This window comes from Ornithorhynchus anatinus, chromosome 4 (assembly GCF_004115215.2).
Source record: "Ornithorhynchus anatinus isolate Pmale09 chromosome 4, mOrnAna1.pri.v4, whole genome shotgun sequence".
In the NCBI taxonomy this organism is placed as follows: Eukaryota; Metazoa; Chordata; class Mammalia; order Monotremata; family Ornithorhynchidae; genus Ornithorhynchus; species Ornithorhynchus anatinus.
The window spans coordinates 8,548,160-8,565,356 of record NC_041731.1 but is presented as its reverse complement, the minus strand read 5'-3'; the positions used below and the strand labels follow the sequence as shown (position 1 = coordinate 8,565,356).

The 17,197-nt window shown below is 66.1% G+C and overlaps 1 protein-coding gene across 19 annotated transcripts in view; it reads right to left on the bottom strand.

Annotated features, from left to right (window-relative positions):
• PLEC (plectin) overlaps positions 1-17,197 on the bottom strand; it is a 68,669-nt gene that overhangs the window by 40,364 nt on the left and 11,108 nt on the right. For 4 of the 19 annotated variants that reach the window (XM_029064019.1, XM_029064023.1, XM_029064021.1 and 1 more), the window contains exon 1: positions 8,706-8,832. The exons of 8 other annotated variants lie outside the window; for them this stretch is intronic. In XM_029064019.1, the coding sequence (XP_028919852.1) occupies positions 8,706-8,817 (112 nt within the window). In that variant the 5' untranslated portion in view covers positions 8,818-8,832. Of the gene's footprint in view, positions 1-3,834; positions 4,014-8,705; positions 8,833-10,234; positions 10,266-12,707; positions 12,790-15,937; positions 16,472-17,197 lie in introns of those variants that run through there. 7 more of the 19 variants (XM_029064016.2, XM_029064017.2, XM_029064022.2 and 4 more) reach the window with 4 other exon arrangements.

The following is a 17,197-nucleotide window of genomic DNA, read 5'->3' as shown; positions in this document are numbered from 1 at the left end:
AGAGAGGCCCCGGACAGGGGGCAGGGGAAAGGAGGGGGGGCGATCGGCACAGCTCCGTGAGTCACAGTCCGTGGAGGGAACGCCAGAAAGGGGTCTGTGGGAAGCACCCGTGAGTCAGAGGGGAAGGAAACCACACCTGAGGGTGGCCGGGGGGAGGAGGGGCAGGGGCCCGGGCCTCCCCCCGACCGGTATTAGTTTTCTGGGTGAGGCTCTGCCCTGGGAGATGTGGGAGAGCGGCCCTTGGGGCGGGGAGGGCGGCGTGGAGCCCCAAGGACCAGGTCGAGGGTCATCCGGCCCAGCTCCCCAGTCCCGCTCACCGGTCCGCCCCACTGTCCCTCTGCGTCACTCCCCTCCCTGCCACCCAACCGCTCTCCCTCCTCCCTTAGGGACCGGCCACAGACAAGAATGTAGCTGCTCCCAAACCGCAAGGATTTTCTGCAGTGATGAGATCCAGCTGGGTGACGCGCGGGTCCCACCCTCTCGCCAGCCCCTCCGAGGGAGGCCGGCGGCCCCTGACACCTCCGGGCCGAGGCCACTGCTCGGCGCCGGGCCTGCCCTTCCCACCCCGCCTGGGATGCCTCCTCCCGGCCGGCCTCCAGGAGCTCCCTCCAGACCTACCCCGGGAAAGGGCTGGCTCTTTACCATGCCCGCATCGGCCAGAAGGGGGCGCCCCGATCCAGGGAGTGGGCTGCTGCCCCCCCCAAAGCCTAAACCTGCCCTCTGGGCCTCAGTGACCCCCTCTGTGAAATGGGGCTGGAGACTGTGAGCCCCACGTGGAACAGGGACCGTCTCCATCCCGATCCGCTTGTATTCAACCCCAGTGCGTCGGACAGTGCCTGAACGTCGTAAGCAGTTCACAAACACGATCATTATAATTATCATCGTCATCACTGTGGACCCCGGATGGACCTATGCGGGGAAAGACGGGTGCCAGGGAAGGGAGGAGGACCAGGCACAGGGGAGGGACCTCTCCCGGCACCACCGGAGAGCCCCCCCGAACCCGTTTTGCCCCCAAGAAGGGGCTAGCAATAATAATGATAATAATGTTGGTATTTGTTAAGCGTTTACCATGTGCAGAGCACCCTTCTAAGCGCTGGGGTAGATACGGGGTATTCAGCATGTCCCGCGTGAGGCTCACAGTCTTCATCCCCATTTTACAGATGAGGTCACTGAGGCCCAGAAAAGCGTAGTGACTTGCCCCCACTCACACAGCTGGCTAGTGGCAGGGCCGGGATTCGAACCCATGACCCCCGACTCCCAAGCCCGGGCTCTTTCCACTTAGCCACGCTGCTTCTCCTAAACCGAGAGTGAGCGGATCATCCCCCTCCCAGAAGCCCCGACCCCTCTACATCATCCCTAGACATCTTTGCTCCCCTCCGACGCCGGTGGGGGAGAGGTCGCTGTCCGACCGGGAACGGAACCGGGAACGGGACCCGATCCACACTCTCTCACCCCGGCCCTGCGGTCCCCTTTCCCGGAGCCGGGCCCGGGGGAGGGCCGAGAGAACCCTGCCCTCCCCGGCCCTGCCCCCTGGGTCCCCGAGGCTCCCGCTTGGGCCGGCCCAGGCCCCTGCCAACCTCAGGCCTGTCCCATTCCACTTCTAGAAGCAACGGCTGCAGTCCGGGTGAGAGGGAGAGGAGTCCCTGCTCAATCCCCTTCTCCTCTTCCCACCTTCTGGGAACTCCAGACCGGGGGGCGGGGGGGGGGGGAAAGAAGCAGGCCCAGGCCAGCGGCAGCCGAGGCGGAAGTTCCTCTTAGGCCCAAAAGGCGGCCAATTAGCCCTAGGGCAGCTCATCCTCTTCCCCCTCTCTCCACCTCTCCTGGGCAGCTGGTGGCCTCCGCCCCAGGTTACGGTCTCGGCTTCCCACCCCAGCCGGGCAATAGCCGACTGCAGATGGGAGAAATCATCTATCACAGACTCCTCCATATCCTCCCTCGGCCGCCCATTCTGTGCTAGACCCTCGGACGGAAATCCTCTTACGGCCAAGTGAACTCTCCTGCTCCAGACACCGCCACAGTGATAATAATAATAATTATAATTATCGTATTTGTGAAGTGCTTCCCACGTGCAGGCACTGTACATACAACGGACCGGGGTTGAACACAAGCAAATCGGGATAGAGACGATCCCTGTCCCACGTGGGGCTCACAGTCTCCAACTCCATTTCACAGAGGAGGTAACTGAGGCACCGAGAAGTGAACTGACTTGCCCAAGGTCTCACAGCAGACAAGTGGCAAGCCGGGATTAGAACCCTTAACGGTCTGACTCCCAGGCCCGTGCTTTATCCACTACGTCACGCAGGATCCCGGGGGCAGCGGCCCGACGCCCTCCTGGCTTCGCTCGCTCGGTTCCCTGAGAGAAGAGGCTCCCCTAGAGATTTGGACAGAAATGTACCAGCCGGATCGGAACCCAAAGTAAAACTATTCCTACCCTAGAGGGAGGGGAGGGTCTGGGTCGGTGGCTTGGAATCAGAGGGAACGGCCAAGCGCTGCACCCAGACGGGCCTGGACTCAAGGCTTCGGATGAGGACAAAGATGACCTTTCCCTTCTCTAGTCCTCATACCCCTGCCGTTTCTGCCCCAGCCGCCCCCAGCCCCAGAACCTAACAGGAAGCAAGGGCGGGTGGGAGAAGGGAGGGAGGGAGATGGTATCAGGGGAAGGGGATGAGCCAGGTCCCGGAAGCCTCCTTTCCCACCCAGGTCCGAGCCCAAGGATGGAGTGTCAGGCTCCGGCCCCAAATCCTCTGCTTCAGAGAGGCCTCTCCGGGCTGGGAAGCCTGAGACGGGGAAGAAGGGCCTGGAGTGGGCTTGGGCTAGTTTCCATGGTTGGGGACTCCTTGATTCTCAGACCCCCTTGGGGGCTGGGAGGGAGGGGAGGAGCAGCCTCGTTTGGAGGTCAGACCTGCACCAGAGCTCAGACCCGTACTGATCCTAGTAACTCCGCTCGGGGCCTCGGTCTCCCTCCGCCCCTGCAGAGTGAAGAGAAGACCAGGGACCTAGCAGACAGACCCTATGGGACAGTTTGGAGCTCCTAGGCCTGTTCACCTCTGACGAGGGCGGCGGGCAACGTACCTTCTCTGGCTTCGAGAGCCAGACGGAGCCATCGACAAGTATCTATTGGACACTCACAGTGCATCCCACGGCTCCCCTACCTCAGGAGTTACCCGCTGCCCCCCAAGCCCACTGCTCACGCTGAAGAAGTCTCCTCCATTCTACCTGGCCAGCCTTCAAATCCCCCCGCTGCCCCCCAGATCATGCCCCGGCTCGGCCCCTTCTCCGTGTTCTCCCAATCCTGGCCCGGTTCTGGCCCTCCGGGCGGCCTGGGTCTCACTGCCGTTTCCCCACAAAACCCCCGGAATCCGGGGTAACAGCCGGGACCCAGACCCCACGGGCTGAGCATGAACCGGGCGGGGGAGTGGGGCAGGCCGAGAGAGCGGGGGCTCCGGAGAGGGGCACAGAAATCAGTCATTGGACGAAGTACGTTTTCCAGGCGAGGAGGTCACCAAAGAAAGCAGAGGAGGGGTGTGGCTGGGAACAGATCGAGCCTTCTAGTGTCACCTACCACCCACATCGCCTCCTTTAACTCCTTCTGAGCTACGGCTCAGGAGGAAAGTGTCCAAGAGGCTGGGCAAGAAGGAAGCCACGAGACCCCCGATCCGGCCCAAATGGTCCCCCGGCTCCCCACCCTGCCCGGAGCGGGTGTGCCCGGTTCCGAAGGCCGTGCCCGGTGCCGGAGGCCCTGCCCCCTCCCCGGGCCCGCCCCCCCCAGGGCCCGCCTCCCGCCCCCCACCACCAGCCCCGCCTCCCGGACCCCTCCTCCGGGCCGACACCCACCTACACAACACAGCTGTTGGTACAAGTAGCCCTTCCTGTCCTGCTCCGAGCCACCGTCCAGCCAGCCCGATCGTTCCAATAAGATCTCCCTCTTGAAGCTGTAATAGCCCGAGACGCCCGCCCAAGGGGCCTGGGCCCCAGCCATGGCCGATGGGGTAGACCGGGCCTCCCCCTCCTGTTTGGGCCCCCTCACTGCCAGGCTCGGTCGGGCCGCGCTGTGCCGGGGCCGCCTCCCGCACTCTGTGTGTGTGCAGGGCCAGTCCTGTTCCTGCTCACCACATCCCCTTCCTCCTCCTCCTCTCCTCCCTCCTCGTTTCTCCCCGCCCTCCCAGCCGGGCGCTGCTAGCAAACTGCCCGGACCAGATGAGCCGGCGCCCCGAGACACCCCATCCGTGCCGGCCTCCGCTCCGAGCCTCGAACCCAGGGAGCTCCTCGGGTCACCTGCCCGGCGGCGCTCTGGCCCCGGATCCCGTCGCCAGATCAAAGCTCAGAAATCTGGGCTCCCGCCCGGGAGGGGAAACGCCCAACCGGCCAAACGGGCAAGAGGGCACGGGCTGGGTGGGACGGGGGAGGGAAGGAGGAGGGAGGGAAGAAGAGGGGTGGGGAGGATGGGAAAGAGCGAGGGAGGGGGAGGAGAGTGGAATGGGATGAGAAGGGGGGGGTTGGGATGGAAAAAGAGGGGGAGGGAGGGAAGGACAGTGGGCGGGAAGGGCTGTTCCCGCCAGGCCGCACGGTACACACGTGCAGGGCCTAGAGGGGCCCTGCTCCAGGGGCCTGCTGCGGAGGCGTGACATCCACCCCACCCATCGGGAGCACGTGGCCCCGGTCTTCGGCGGCTCCCCCTACGCTGCCCGCCCGCCGTCTCCCTCGCCCCCTCCGGCCTTGCCCGCCCCTGCCGGCCCCAGCCACCCACACGGAGAACAAAGCTCTGATTCTGTGGGAATTCCAACCGCCGGCGCCCGGCCTGAGAACTGGCCGACTTCTCCGGCCCTGCCCCACCCAGGGCTTCCCAGTAAGGGGAGTCCCCGGGGGCGGCGGGGAGGGGGAGGGGAGAGTGGGGAGGGGACACCCCACTGTCTGCAAAACTAAAGGGCCACCACTCTCCTCCCGCGCTCCGGGACACAGACAATGCAGCTGGGAGGGCCCCCCCGGCTGCACATGGGCTGCAGCCAGGCGCCATGGCTGACGGCCAAGGCCCAGCCACTGGCCCCGTGCCCGGATAGCCCTCGCTGGCCCCATCCCGCAGCTGCAGGGTCCCCCAGACTGGCAGCGGCCAAGGGTCTCGGGCTCGAGGGAGGGGGTGAGTTGGGGGGAGAGAGAGAGAGAGAGCACAGTCTACGGACCGGGGTCCCCCCACCCCCTCAACTGGCAAGAGGAGCCCGAGAAGCCGGTGAGGTAGAGGGAAGAAGCCGGGAAAGCGGGTCCCCACATTCAGTCAGGGAGAAGTTACGCCGGTGGGGAGGGCCACCCTCCCCCTCTTGGGGACCTTGGACCCCGGTCTTCCAAGCCTCTGGGCCTGGCCCTGCCCTCTAGGCACCTTCCTGGGGGGAGTGCCCTCACCCCCAGCAGAAAGGTAATAAAGAAGAAGGGCCCATCTGGGAACACTGCGGGCAGGAAACGGAAGGGGGTAAAGGGATTCCAGTCCAGTGGGGGGCGGAGATGCGTATTTGGGTACAGGACGACAGGCGCGGGGGGAGCGAGTCGGGGGTCAGGAAAGGGGGTGGTTGGTTTTCTGCTGCGCCCCAGACTATGAAGACAGCTGGTGGCCACACCCTATGGGTATGAGAGGGATAACAGCAGCGGCCGCCGAGCCCCGTCTAGCTCACTTCATGCTAACTTTGGGGAAACCACAAGGCCCGGGCACGGGAGTGGGGGAGCCTGGCCACGGGGCATCTGGAGAAGGGGAGGGGTGGGAAGGGACGGCGAACAACGCCTGAGGGGTGAGATGGAAAAACTCCAGAAAAGGCAGAGTCGGAAAGGATGGAGATAGAAGTAACGAGTAGGGGAGAGCGGGAGCGGGAGAGAAGGGGAGAGGCAGGGGTGGGGGCCAGGAGAAAGGGTGTCGCGGTGGGAGGGGAGATGAGGAGGGTGGTAGGGGGAAATCTGGGTTGTGCTTTACCACTTGGGATAATTTCTACGAAAAGTAAAACCGCAAGCCAGAGATGGAATCTCCCACTCCAGTTCCGGGCAGGCTAGCAACTAGCAGCTGAGTCACGCATCCTACTGTGTACTCCATCGCGGGAACCCTTGAGGGGTACATCCCACCCCAACCCCAACCCCTTCTGAGACTACTCTCTGCTTCACACGGGCACTTCCCAGAGAGTATTCCACCTCCAGGACCTGGACCGAGGCTCCGACCACCGGGGAGGGGGAGCAGGGGCATCCCTGAAAGGGAAGGGTGGGCACGTTTCCCCCCACGCGACTTTTTTCATGGTATCTGTTAAGTGCTTACTATGTGCCAGGTACCGTATTAAAAGCTGGGATAGATACAAACTAGGTTGGACACAGTCCAAGTCCCACGGGGGGCTCACAGTAATAATCCCCACTTTACAGATGAGGTAACTGAGGCCCAGAGAAGTTAAGTGATTTGCCTGAAGTCACATAGCGGACAAGCGGCGGAGCCGGGTCTAGAACCCACGTCCACGGCTCTATCCACTGGGCTACGCTGCTTCTCACCACTCACTGCCTTTACCCAGGCCCTTTCCCCACGCCCCCTCAAGCGGCTCTCATCCCCGAAGGGGGCACCGCCCTGCCCCGAGGGGGAAGGAAGGCAGCAGGTGACAGACACCGGGGCAAAGCCAGGACAACGAAGAGACAAAACAGTCTTCATTTTGGCACCCCATGTGAGTGGATGAGGAGCTAGGCAGGCAGGGAGAAGGCAGCAGCTGATAACAGCTGGCATGTGGGAATGGGAGGGACAGAATGGGGAATGGAAGGGAAAGAAGGGACGAGAGAGAGGAGGGGAAGAAGACCCCAGCCCCTCTGGGCAGCCCCGGATGCGCTCCCCACGGGGATCTGGTGGAGCTTTCGCCGCTGACAAAAATCAAAACCTATTCTGGCTCCCAGCCCCACCCTCCTGCACCAGATGCCATTCGCTCCCCCCACCATCCCTAGTTCTAACGGGAAGTATCCAGGTGCTGCAACCCCGAGCCAGGACTCTCCCCTGCCACTGTACCTCCGCCCCTCGCCCGGCCCCTGGGAGGAAGCACGGCCTTTCCTGGGGAAGAGGCTGGCCCTGGCGTGGGCCCTGCCCTTTCCCTCGCAGTCCAGCTGTCCCTAAAAAATCTGACTTGCCAATCGGGTGGCTCTCGTCTGACACCCAATCCTCCATTCCCGGGAAGGTGGGCCCGGTACCTTCTTGGCAAGACCGGCTCAGGGTGACTTTGGGAAAGCGGGAAGGAGCCAATCAATCATTCCAGCGCCTGCCCCGCCTGGGCCACGGGAGGAGACGGGAAGCCTGAGGCCCAGCCAGGCCGGCATCTGTGCCCTCCGAAGGCAGAGCTGTCGGGGTGGGATGTCGGAGGGACGGGCGGGGGGGTTAGGAAGACACCACTGCGCCAACCCCCCCCCCCCCCGCCCGCTAGTAGGAAGTCGGGAAGGACAGAAAGAAGGGCACCTTCTGTAGGAAGCCCCAAGCCACACCCACCTCCAGGGAGACAGGCAAAGGGAGAGTCAGAAGAGCCTCTTCTGACTCTCTCTGCCACGGCCAGGAGTCCAGACAACAACCAATCGATCAATGATATTTATGCAGTGCTTACTGTGGGAGAGTATAAGTTGCTAGACATGTTCCCTGACCACAAGGAGCTTTCGCTTTAGACAGACATTAAATTCCAGACATGGACATAAGTGCTGTGGGACTGAGGGGGGGATAGATAGCGAGTGAGCCTGGATGGCATCTCCGTCCCTCCCGGTCCCCGACCCAGACAGCACAGCGGCGACCACCGGGGTCACCTCCCGCCGCCCGAGGCCCGGGGCAGCCAGGGGCCCGGCTCACTGCTCTAACCAAGGTTCCCAGGCCAAGCTCCAGAAATCCAGCTTTTGCCTAGCATCGCTCCAGCCCAGCCCTCGGCATCCTCCAGTAGCAGCACATACAGTTTGCAGTCACAATGACTTGGCTCTGCTCTGGGTGGGGCAGAGCTGGACGGACTGGGAGGCTGAGGCCCACTCTTCCCTGCCCTAGACACACGCACACACACACACAAACACATCCCTTCCCCACCCCACCCCCGGCCCCCACTGCTGTTCGTTTCCATTTGCTTGACCTACCACCAAACCTGGCCCATCCCGTATCATCGTTTAGCCACCCGGGCTCTCGGACTCCCGGGTCCCGGTCTGCTCTCCGCAGAGCGGCCCCAGCCCCGCCGCTCCACCCCCACGGACCGGCCCTCGGTCTGGTCCAGCCCCACGTCCCCATTCGCATCCGTCGGCGGGCCCCGGTTCACCCTCTCCCGGCTGCGCTCCGGGTCAGCATCCTCCCGCCCGTACCGGGACCCACTCCCGAGTCCCAGGTGGTCCGGCACGCGGCCCCTCCGGGGCCGGAGCCGGCCGGACAGCTCGGCGGGGCACGGAGGGACTACCCACGGGGTGACCGCTCCCCCTTCCCTAACGGGACGCCCCAAACCCCAGCTCTCCCGCAGAGGGGGGGCTGGTGGGTGCCGGGAGAGGAGGGGTTAACCCCAGCACGTGTGGCTGGGTTCAACTCCAGCCGGGGGGAACGGAGGGGAGGGGAACGGAGCCAGTGAGGGAGGAAGCGAGGGGAGGGTGGGAGGGAGGAAGGCCGCCCTCTCCAGCTGAGATTCCGCCTCCAGCACCGCCTCCCCTGTGCCCGCCCCACTGTCGCCCGGCCTCCGCCCGGCCGCCCTACGCCTTACCTGCGTCCTCCCGGCTCTGCCGCCGCCACCTCCGCCAGTGCCACACGGCCACCAGGGTGACGGCGTGCCCCACCACCACCAGGGAGGGGAAGAAGTTCCCAGAGAGGTCCATGGGGTGTGGGCAGTGGGCAGGGGTCTCGGCCCCAGGCGGGCAGGGTGGTGCCGGAGCCTTCGCCCCAGGGCTGGCGCAGAGAGGCAGAGCGAAGGAGTGGCCGGGCGCCCTCCCAGCTGGGCGGAGAGGGAGGGGCCGGGAAGGGGGGGCGCGGAGGAGGAGGGAGAGAAGGGGCGAAGCAAGAGAAGAGGGGGAGGAAGTTTTCTTCAGCGGGCCCGGCCCCCTTCGCCCTGGGAGCTGCCCGCAATGCAGATCCTGACGGGGCCGGCCAGGTGTCGCCCGCCTGCCAGGCTCCCCGGCTCCCTCCCCTGCAGCTCTGCCCCCCCGTCGGGGGGCGGCAGGGGCGTCCCCTCAGGGTCGTGGCCGTGAGGGCCGAGCACGCCCTCCCCTCCTTCCCTGCTCTCCCGCTCTGCCAGCTCGGCTGTCCCTCTGCCAGCTCTCAAGTGGACTCTCAAGGTTAGCTACGACTTTAACCACCCCCTGCCCGGCACAGAGGTGCCCCGCGGGGGGAGGGGAGGGGACGGCCGGAGCGGGGTTGATCCCGGGCGCCTCGGGCCCCGGTGCCCACGGCCCACGGACGGGGCTCATCAGGCGAAGACGAGGCCAACCGGCCTCCTCCCTGTCCGCCGTCCTCTCGGCCCCCACGCTCCCCACCCCAACGGTACCCGACGCTGAGAAGGGAGGCCCGGCCAAGGCCGTGTGTGCTGGGACCCTCCCGGCCACGACTCCCAAGGGCCGGCGGGACAGACCGCCCCGACTCTGGGTAAAGACGAGTCCCGGGCCCGCTAGTTGCCCCCGATCCTCCCCAAGCTGCCCCTGCTAGAATCCAGCCCGGGCCCTCCCCTGTCCAGAGCCAGCTGCCCCTGAGCCCTCCCCCGTGTCCAGCTCTAGCCCCGCCCTTCCCTCCCCCAGTGTCCTAGGCCCAGCCCTGCCCCCTCCATCCCGCTGCTTCGATAATCAGAATCACATTTGAAGAGGAAGGCCTCTCTCCCTCCCTCCCTCCGCCCCTCCCCCTCGCCCCCCACCCACGGAGAGCCCAGGCCCTGCCCCAACTGGCCAGCCTAGGCACTGCCCGGCCCAGATGGTGCCCGCGGGGCGAGGAGGTGGGGGAGGCCGCCGGGGAGGGGCAGGCTAGCCAGAAGAGGATCCCCAGAAGGATGGCCACAGGCACGGGAGAAGGGGGCCCCTCCACCCTGAAGACCAGCGGGTTGGCCGGGCCAGTCCGCAGCGGGCCGGACAGGCGTCGGTCAGCGAGGAGCTTATTATAGCCCCCCGAGCCCGGGATGGACCCGGAAGAGCCGAAGCCCGGCGCCGCCGACGGCTCTCCGGGACCCAAAGCAGCGGTGGCAGGGGCGGTGAGGGCAGCGGCCCCCCTCCCCGCCCCCCCGGCCCCTTACACCCAACCAGCCCCACCTACCAGGCACAACCTTCATTGGGGACCGACGTGTTGGTGGCCCCGGTCGGGGGGCAGGAGAAGGGACGAGCGGGGCGGGGGCGGGGCGGGGCAGGCCGGGCACCCGCCGAGCAGGAGAGAGGGCCCGGGAGCAGCGGCGGAGGGCGCAGTGCAGGGGCCGGGCGTGCGGGAGAGTTCGAAGGGCTCCAGTGAAATGTCAGCACCGTCCCCCGTGTCCATTGCGGGCGGGGGGTGGAGGGGGTATTTGCAGGTTATAAATATCGAGCGAGAGCCTGCGGCCGCTGTCATACCTCCCGAGTTAGAACATGACGCGCCCCAGGAGTGAGGGCATCCAAACCCACCCTGGGGCCCTCACTGGGAGGGGGCTGGGGCCTGGGACGGGTTGCCACCTGATCCTAATAATAGCTCCCCGAATGTACGTCTTGAGTGACAGCTGTCGATCCATCTGTCCATAAGAGCTCCGAGCACTTCTCCGGACACTGATTTTCTAGCCTCGTCCCAGAGATGTAAGCCAGAGGACCGGGGAGGCCGGGGGCTGGCTCCAGAGGGCGAGGGTTGTGACTTTTTCGCCGGGCCAAGAGCCTGTAGGACTCTCCCTGGCACCAGCCGGGCCTGGGGTCCACTAACCCACCCTGTCATTCTCCCCCCTGCTGAGAGCCCTGGGCCTCAGAAGAAGCAAACCCCAACTCTCGTGGCTGGAAACCCAGGGAAGGAGAGGCCGGCCAGGATTTGAGAGAGGGATGGAAGTGGGGGATGGAGGGACTGGAAGCCCACCAGGAGGCCGTGTTCCTGGGAACCTGCTCTCCCTATCTCCAGGACCGGGTCCGGGGGGCTGCGGCAGGGTGGAGCTATGGCCACATGGACCACGAGGGTGGCTTGAGCCCTCCAGAAGCCCCCTCCCCAAATCCACTTAGCTGCCCGTTTCGGCGGGGCACCATTCCCAGGCTCTCGTTGTCCCCCGCCCCGCTCCCCCCGTCCCCCAGAGCTCCTGCAGAGTAAGGACCCACAGGGCCCTGCCCGGGAAAAGTTGCGGGGACCCTGGACGACGCCCGCTGCAGACGTTCGGCCAATATTAACTGGGGAGTTCACCGGATGCCGCCACTCATCCACCGCACTCCATGGCTCCACTGGCCAATCACAGACCAACCCGTTACTGAAACACCCCCAAAGCCAAAGTCCAACCCCAGTCTCTGACAGGTCCGTGCTGGGGCGAGTCCCCAAATGTGAAATGAGATGGGACTGGACGAGAGAGAGGAAACTGCGCCTTTTCCCTATGGGGATGGGCTCAGACTCCGAGTCCTCTTTCCCAGCTCCCAGGCAGACCCCCAAGCCTGCGTGTACTCGCACAAACACACACACACACACACACACACACACACACACACACACACTGCAGTGCAGTCCAGCTCCTCCCAGGCGCCAGACAGCCCACAGCGCCGTTGATGCTCAGAGGACCAGCCAGGCTCCGAATGCCGGGAAATCAGCTTGGACCTCATTAGAACTGCAGCCAAGGGCTCCCCCCGCAACTGGCCAGATCCAGTCTCTTCCAGCAAAACCACCTAGCGTGGGGCCATGGCCAGGGAGGAGCCTATCCTAGCCCAGACCAGCCCCAGGGAGGGGCTGGACGGCGGCGGGGGGGACGGTTCTGCTGGAGAACAGGAAGGGGTTCCTTCGAGGGCCCATGCCCGGTGACTAAGAGGAAGCACAGGAGGAGGGATGGTTGACGGGTTTCCCTCCTCGGTCAGCCGGGGGAGATGGATCACAGAGGAGGGGTCTCAGCCTCAGCAGAAACCACGGGGGAGTCCAACCTTGCCGTCCAGTTGCCCCCACGGAGGGGCAGAGTGTTGGGCGGGGCGCCTGGGGGCACAAAACTCCGTCCACACCCTCTGTTCTGCAGAATATCCCGGACTGGGGCCAGGCAAGGATAAACCTAAGAGCAAGTCCTCCCGGGGCCTGTTCCTTCTGCGACACCCCGAACTTCCCCACCCCTGGGCCCCTCCCACTGAGAAGCTCCTCTTCTCCCACCCCGCCACACGACCACCCAGAATTCTGGGTTTCTGCAACATCTGGGTGCTCCCAGAGCATTTTCTGTTGGGGGGAGATGGTGGGGGGGTTGTCGGAGAGCTTCAGGGAAAGCAGCTCTCCCCAAGGATTTTCTGCATCTCTGGAAACCCCGGGCAAAGCAAGGCAGCCGGGGCCCGTTCGCGAACCCCCACAAACTCGCACAACAAGTCAAAAGTGGAAACCCCCGCCCGCCGGGCCCCTGCAACTCCTGCATTCATTCATTCATTCATTCAATCCTATTGATTGGGCACTTGCAGTGTGCAGAGCACTCTACTAAGCACTTGGAAAGTCCAATGCGGAAAGAGAGAGAGAAAATCCCTGCCCACAACGGGCTACCCCCCGAGGAAGATGCAGAAGCCGCTGGGCTCAGCCCCAGCAGACAGATGGGTGGAGCCTTGGACCCTTTCCCTACCTTGGCCTTGCTGGATTAACTCTTCCATGCAGTACCTGCGGTCCTCCCAAGACATGGTGGGGAAAGCCCTCTCGAGGCAGGGGCAGGGAGAGCACGGGGATGGGGTGAGGGGCGGCAGAGAGGAAGGGGAGGGAAGGAGGGAAGGAGGGAAGGAGCAGGCGGGAGAGCCTAAAGACAGCCGTGCCTCAGAGGGGAGGAGTGGCGGCCGGGATGGGGGCGGCAGAGACAGCAGCGGCGGGTTCCAGCTCCTCACGGCCCTTCCTGCCGGCAGCTCAGCCCCCCGTCCGGTCCCGCGGGCCCTCGGGACGAGTCTGACCAGCCGGGGCGGCTCCCGCCTCCCAGGCCGCTCCCAGCCCTACCCACGGCAGGCACCCAGGCCGGGGTTCCCTTGGCCTCCACCCCTATACGGGGCTCCTCCTCCTCCTCCTTCCCGGCTCCCACAGGGGGTCCCCATCCAGTCCATCCCTCTCCCTCTTTCCTGCCCCGCCCCTAACACTCCCCCAACTCTCTCTGGAGAGCAGGAAGATTCGTCGGCTTGCAGACCACACCACAGATCGGGCCCGAGGCCGGCCCGGCCAGGAGAGGCGTCTCTCTGGCCAATAACCCCTCTCGGGCCCGGCCCTGGGGATCACCGACCCCAGGGCCCACCCCCGCCGGCATCTCCCCGGCCAGTGGGCTCCTCGGTGGTTATGCCTCGCCCGACCCAGCACGCTTCGTCGATCGGTCGTATCTACCGAGTGCTTACTGTGTGCGGAGCACCGTTCTAAGGGCTTGGAAGAGGACATCTGGGCTGCGGCCTGGCAGAGGGGCCCAAGGGCTGAGGGAAGAGAGAGAGGGGATGGGAGGGAAGGAGATGGGAGAGAGGGGGACGGGAGGGGGTACCACAGGAGGGACGAAGGGCGGGGAGCCCACAGGGTGGGATCGTTCAGACCCTCTTGGCCATCTGGGGGGGTGGGGCACATGTCCCCCAGGCAGACAGCCTCAGGCAGGGTGTGGCTGGTGGAGCAGGAGGCTGGGGCCAATGCCCCAGGCCGGTCTCGGGCCCTGACTCAGCCCCAGAGCGCCGGCTGCTCATTTCCTTTTGGAAACTCTGAGCCGACAGCATGCTCCAGGGGCGGCCGCAGGGCTGAGTCACCAGCAAAACTTTGGGAGAGGCCGGAGGGGCAAGGGAAGGGAAGAGAGCCAAGACCCGCTCTCCCGGCATCCTCCCTGCCCCCACATTTTCCTCTTAATCCCATCCCCCACAGGCTCAACCCGGGCCTGGCCAGCCCCAGTTTCGCATCGGCGGCCCGGAGCAAGAGTGGAAAGAGGAGGAAGGGGGAAGCTGAAAGGAAAAAGACAGGATCGGAGCCAAGCGGATCTCCCCGTGCCCTGTGAGTTTGACACCCCAACCACTTCCTTCTCCCCGGAGCATCCCGCAGTTCTAGCTCAGCCCTCGGCCCCCACGTCTGCTGGGGACGGCGAGGGGGGTGGGAGGAAGGGGTCGCGGTGCCGTCCCGGGACGGACGAGCATCTGCCACTAAAGCCGGCGCACTCCTCTCGGGAACGGAGAGCGGGGCGGGGGGGGGCGGTTTGGGGGCCGAGCCTCGATTCCCCACCACAGACCCCAATATTTTCCAGGGCGGAGATGGTCCAGCCTGATCAGGCCCCACAAGCCGTCCCAAGGGACCCTGCTGCAAAGGAGTAGAGGGTGAGGGGACGAGGGTCGGGGGAGGGGAAGAGCCCCCTCTCCCTCGCTGACTATGAATCTCCCAACCAACCACACCCCCCAAACACATCTCTTTTCTCCTCTCCACAGTCGCTATCACATCCTCTAACCAAACCCCCAAAATCAAGATGGACCCACCAACCCCCGGCTGCGCCGATTCCTACTATTCCTCTCATCTCAGTCCCCAGACCGGTCCCCATGACCCGATCCGCCCCACCCCGCCCTGCCAAGCTACCGTTCCCGCCAAAACCAGATGAAGCTGCCGCCAAAATCTGACGACGCTGCTGTCGCCACCGAGGAACAACCAACCCTCGGTCTCGAGAGGGGTTGGGGGTGGGGCTTGCGGGAGCCACGTGTGGGACAGAAGAGGCGGGGGGGGTCCATGAGTGGGGGAGAACCCCGGGAAGGGTGGGAGTGACACGTGGGGTTTCTAAACTCACAATGAGACCCAACTCAGGACCCTCACCCTGGGGGCTGGAGGTGGGGGGTGAGATCTAGGCTCCAGAGATCGGGGCACCCCCCAAATACTAGGTCTGAGCACTGCCCACCCTGAGATCCCAAGTGCGGGGCAGGAGCAGGGCCAGGGCCCCGGGGGAACGAGAGGTGAGCAAAATCTTCAAGCTCAGACTCCTCAAAACCAGACTCCCGGCTCCACTCTGAACTTCCACTCTGGGTGCCCTGAAGCAGAAAATAATCCTGAGCAGGCTCAGGTCAGGCAGGGCTCAGGACCGCGGGCAGAGGCGGGGAAGCGAGGGAGAGAGGACTGGGGGTGAAGTAGGGCAGGGTGGGGCAGGGCGGGGCATTCGGACACACGCACTCCCGTGTGTGGGGTTGAGGTCTACCGCACTCCCGGGACCCGCTCCAGTCCCGGCGGCCTCCGGGCCTCTCACCTGGCCGAGCCCGAGACTCAAGCCTCGGCCGGCGGCCGTGCCGAGGTCCTGCCCCACGGAGCCCAACGGGTAGCCAACCCTCGGCGAGGGGGCCCGGTGCCGCCCCGCCCCCGCTGCCAAAGGGCGAGCCGGCACCCGAGGCTGCTCTGTCCCTCGGGGCCAAGCTGGATCCGCTGCCGGTCCAGACTTGGAGTTGGAGTAGGTGTGATGGGGGAGGGCGGGACGGAGGGCAATGCCACCGATGCCCGGAGGTGCAATTCGCAGCCGGGCCCCAGAGAGGCCCCCCCAACCAGCATCGGGATTGGTGGCCGCTCAGAGCTGAGCCAGAATGCCCCCTGCTGGTGGGAGTTGCCCCCCTCGGGCCTGGCACCCCGCCTTCACGCCATTACCATCTTCCTTGGCAGAGTCCTTCCCCCTCCGTCGCCTCACCTCCTCCTCCTCCTCCCTCTCCCCTAGCCTCCACCCGCAACCCCCGCCTCCGTCCACCTAGGTGCCTTCTGCCCCCGCCCCGCCGGGCCCGGGTCCCCGCCTCTCCCTCTCGGGGCGTCGCAGCCCGGACTCACACCCCTCTCCCCGATTCCGGCGGCCCCGCTCCCGTCCCGCCCTCCCCGACAGCCACGGCAGCCGCTGACCTGGGGCGGGGGTGGGCTCCGGGGCCGGCCGCGCCAGCGCGCCCGCGGAGGCGGGCGCCACCCGCGGCTCGGGCACCTCCTCCTCCTTTCGGCGGTAGGCCCGCCGCTCCTCCTGGGCGCCCCCCGCCACGTCCGGCGGGGGTCCTTTCGGGGGGCAGCTCAGGGGACCCTGCACGGCCTGCACCCGGGGCCCCCGCCGGGGGGGCGCCGTCACGGGCGCGGGGCGGCGGGCGCGCTGCAGGGACACGGGCACGATCTCGGGCGGCAGGTGCAGGTACTGGCGCAGGTGGGCGATGCCTTCGTTGGTCAGGTACCAGTAGAAGTGGCGCCAGGCGAAGGTCTCCCTCACCAGGCCCCGCGACTTGAGGGAGCCCATGACCCGGATGACCTGCAGGTTGGTGGCCCCGGGCACCTGCGGATGCAGGCTCTGGGGTCGCGGGTCCTTCTTGGCCACCATGACGCCCTCCCGGAACAGAAGCTCGTAGATGGCGCGAAGCCGGTCGAGGGGCATCAGCATGCCGGCCACCATGGCGGCGGCGGGGAGGGCCGGGAGCCCGGGGCCGGGGGGCGCGGATGGAGCGGCGGCGGGAGGACCGGCTTCGCCCCGGGGCGTGCTGGAGCCGGGCGGCGGGGAGCGGCGAGCCGAGTCGGTCCGAGGAGAGGGAGGCACATGCCCTGCACTGAGCGGGGGCCGGGCCGCTGGCTCTCCGGGTGGCCCCGCCCCGAGGCCCTGCCCCTTCTGGCCGGGCAGCCAATGGGGGGCCTTCCCGGGGGCGGGAAAGGGGCGGGAGGGGCCCCTCCCGGCCCGGGCCCCACAGAAATTGCATCACTTTCCCCGTCCGGTCCTTGCTCCGCCGAGGCCCGCACGGGGGCGTCACTCTTTGGCCTTTTTCTGCCGTCCCACCCGCAGCCCCCCGGAGCCGGGTGGACGCCCCGAAGCCTCTCCCGCATTCCTGGCCCCGGGCCAGGGCCCGGGGGGCCGGGGGGCGCCACTCTTTAACCTTTTCAGCGCCAGCCCATATTAGGAGCGGAACGGGGACGCCGCGTCCTCCCCCTCCGCCGGCCCCGAGGTGCCAAATAGCTACCACCTGTGCCCGAGCTGCAGGACGGCGCCGCGGACGGGCTGCGCCCCCGCGCACACACACGCGCGCGCCCCCCCACCCCCGGGCAGGCCGAGGAAGTTGTGCGAGCAGCTGCCAACCGGGCGTCAAAGTCTCCCCGGAAGGCGGCCGGCCCGGTCGGCCATGCCCCTTGCCGGCT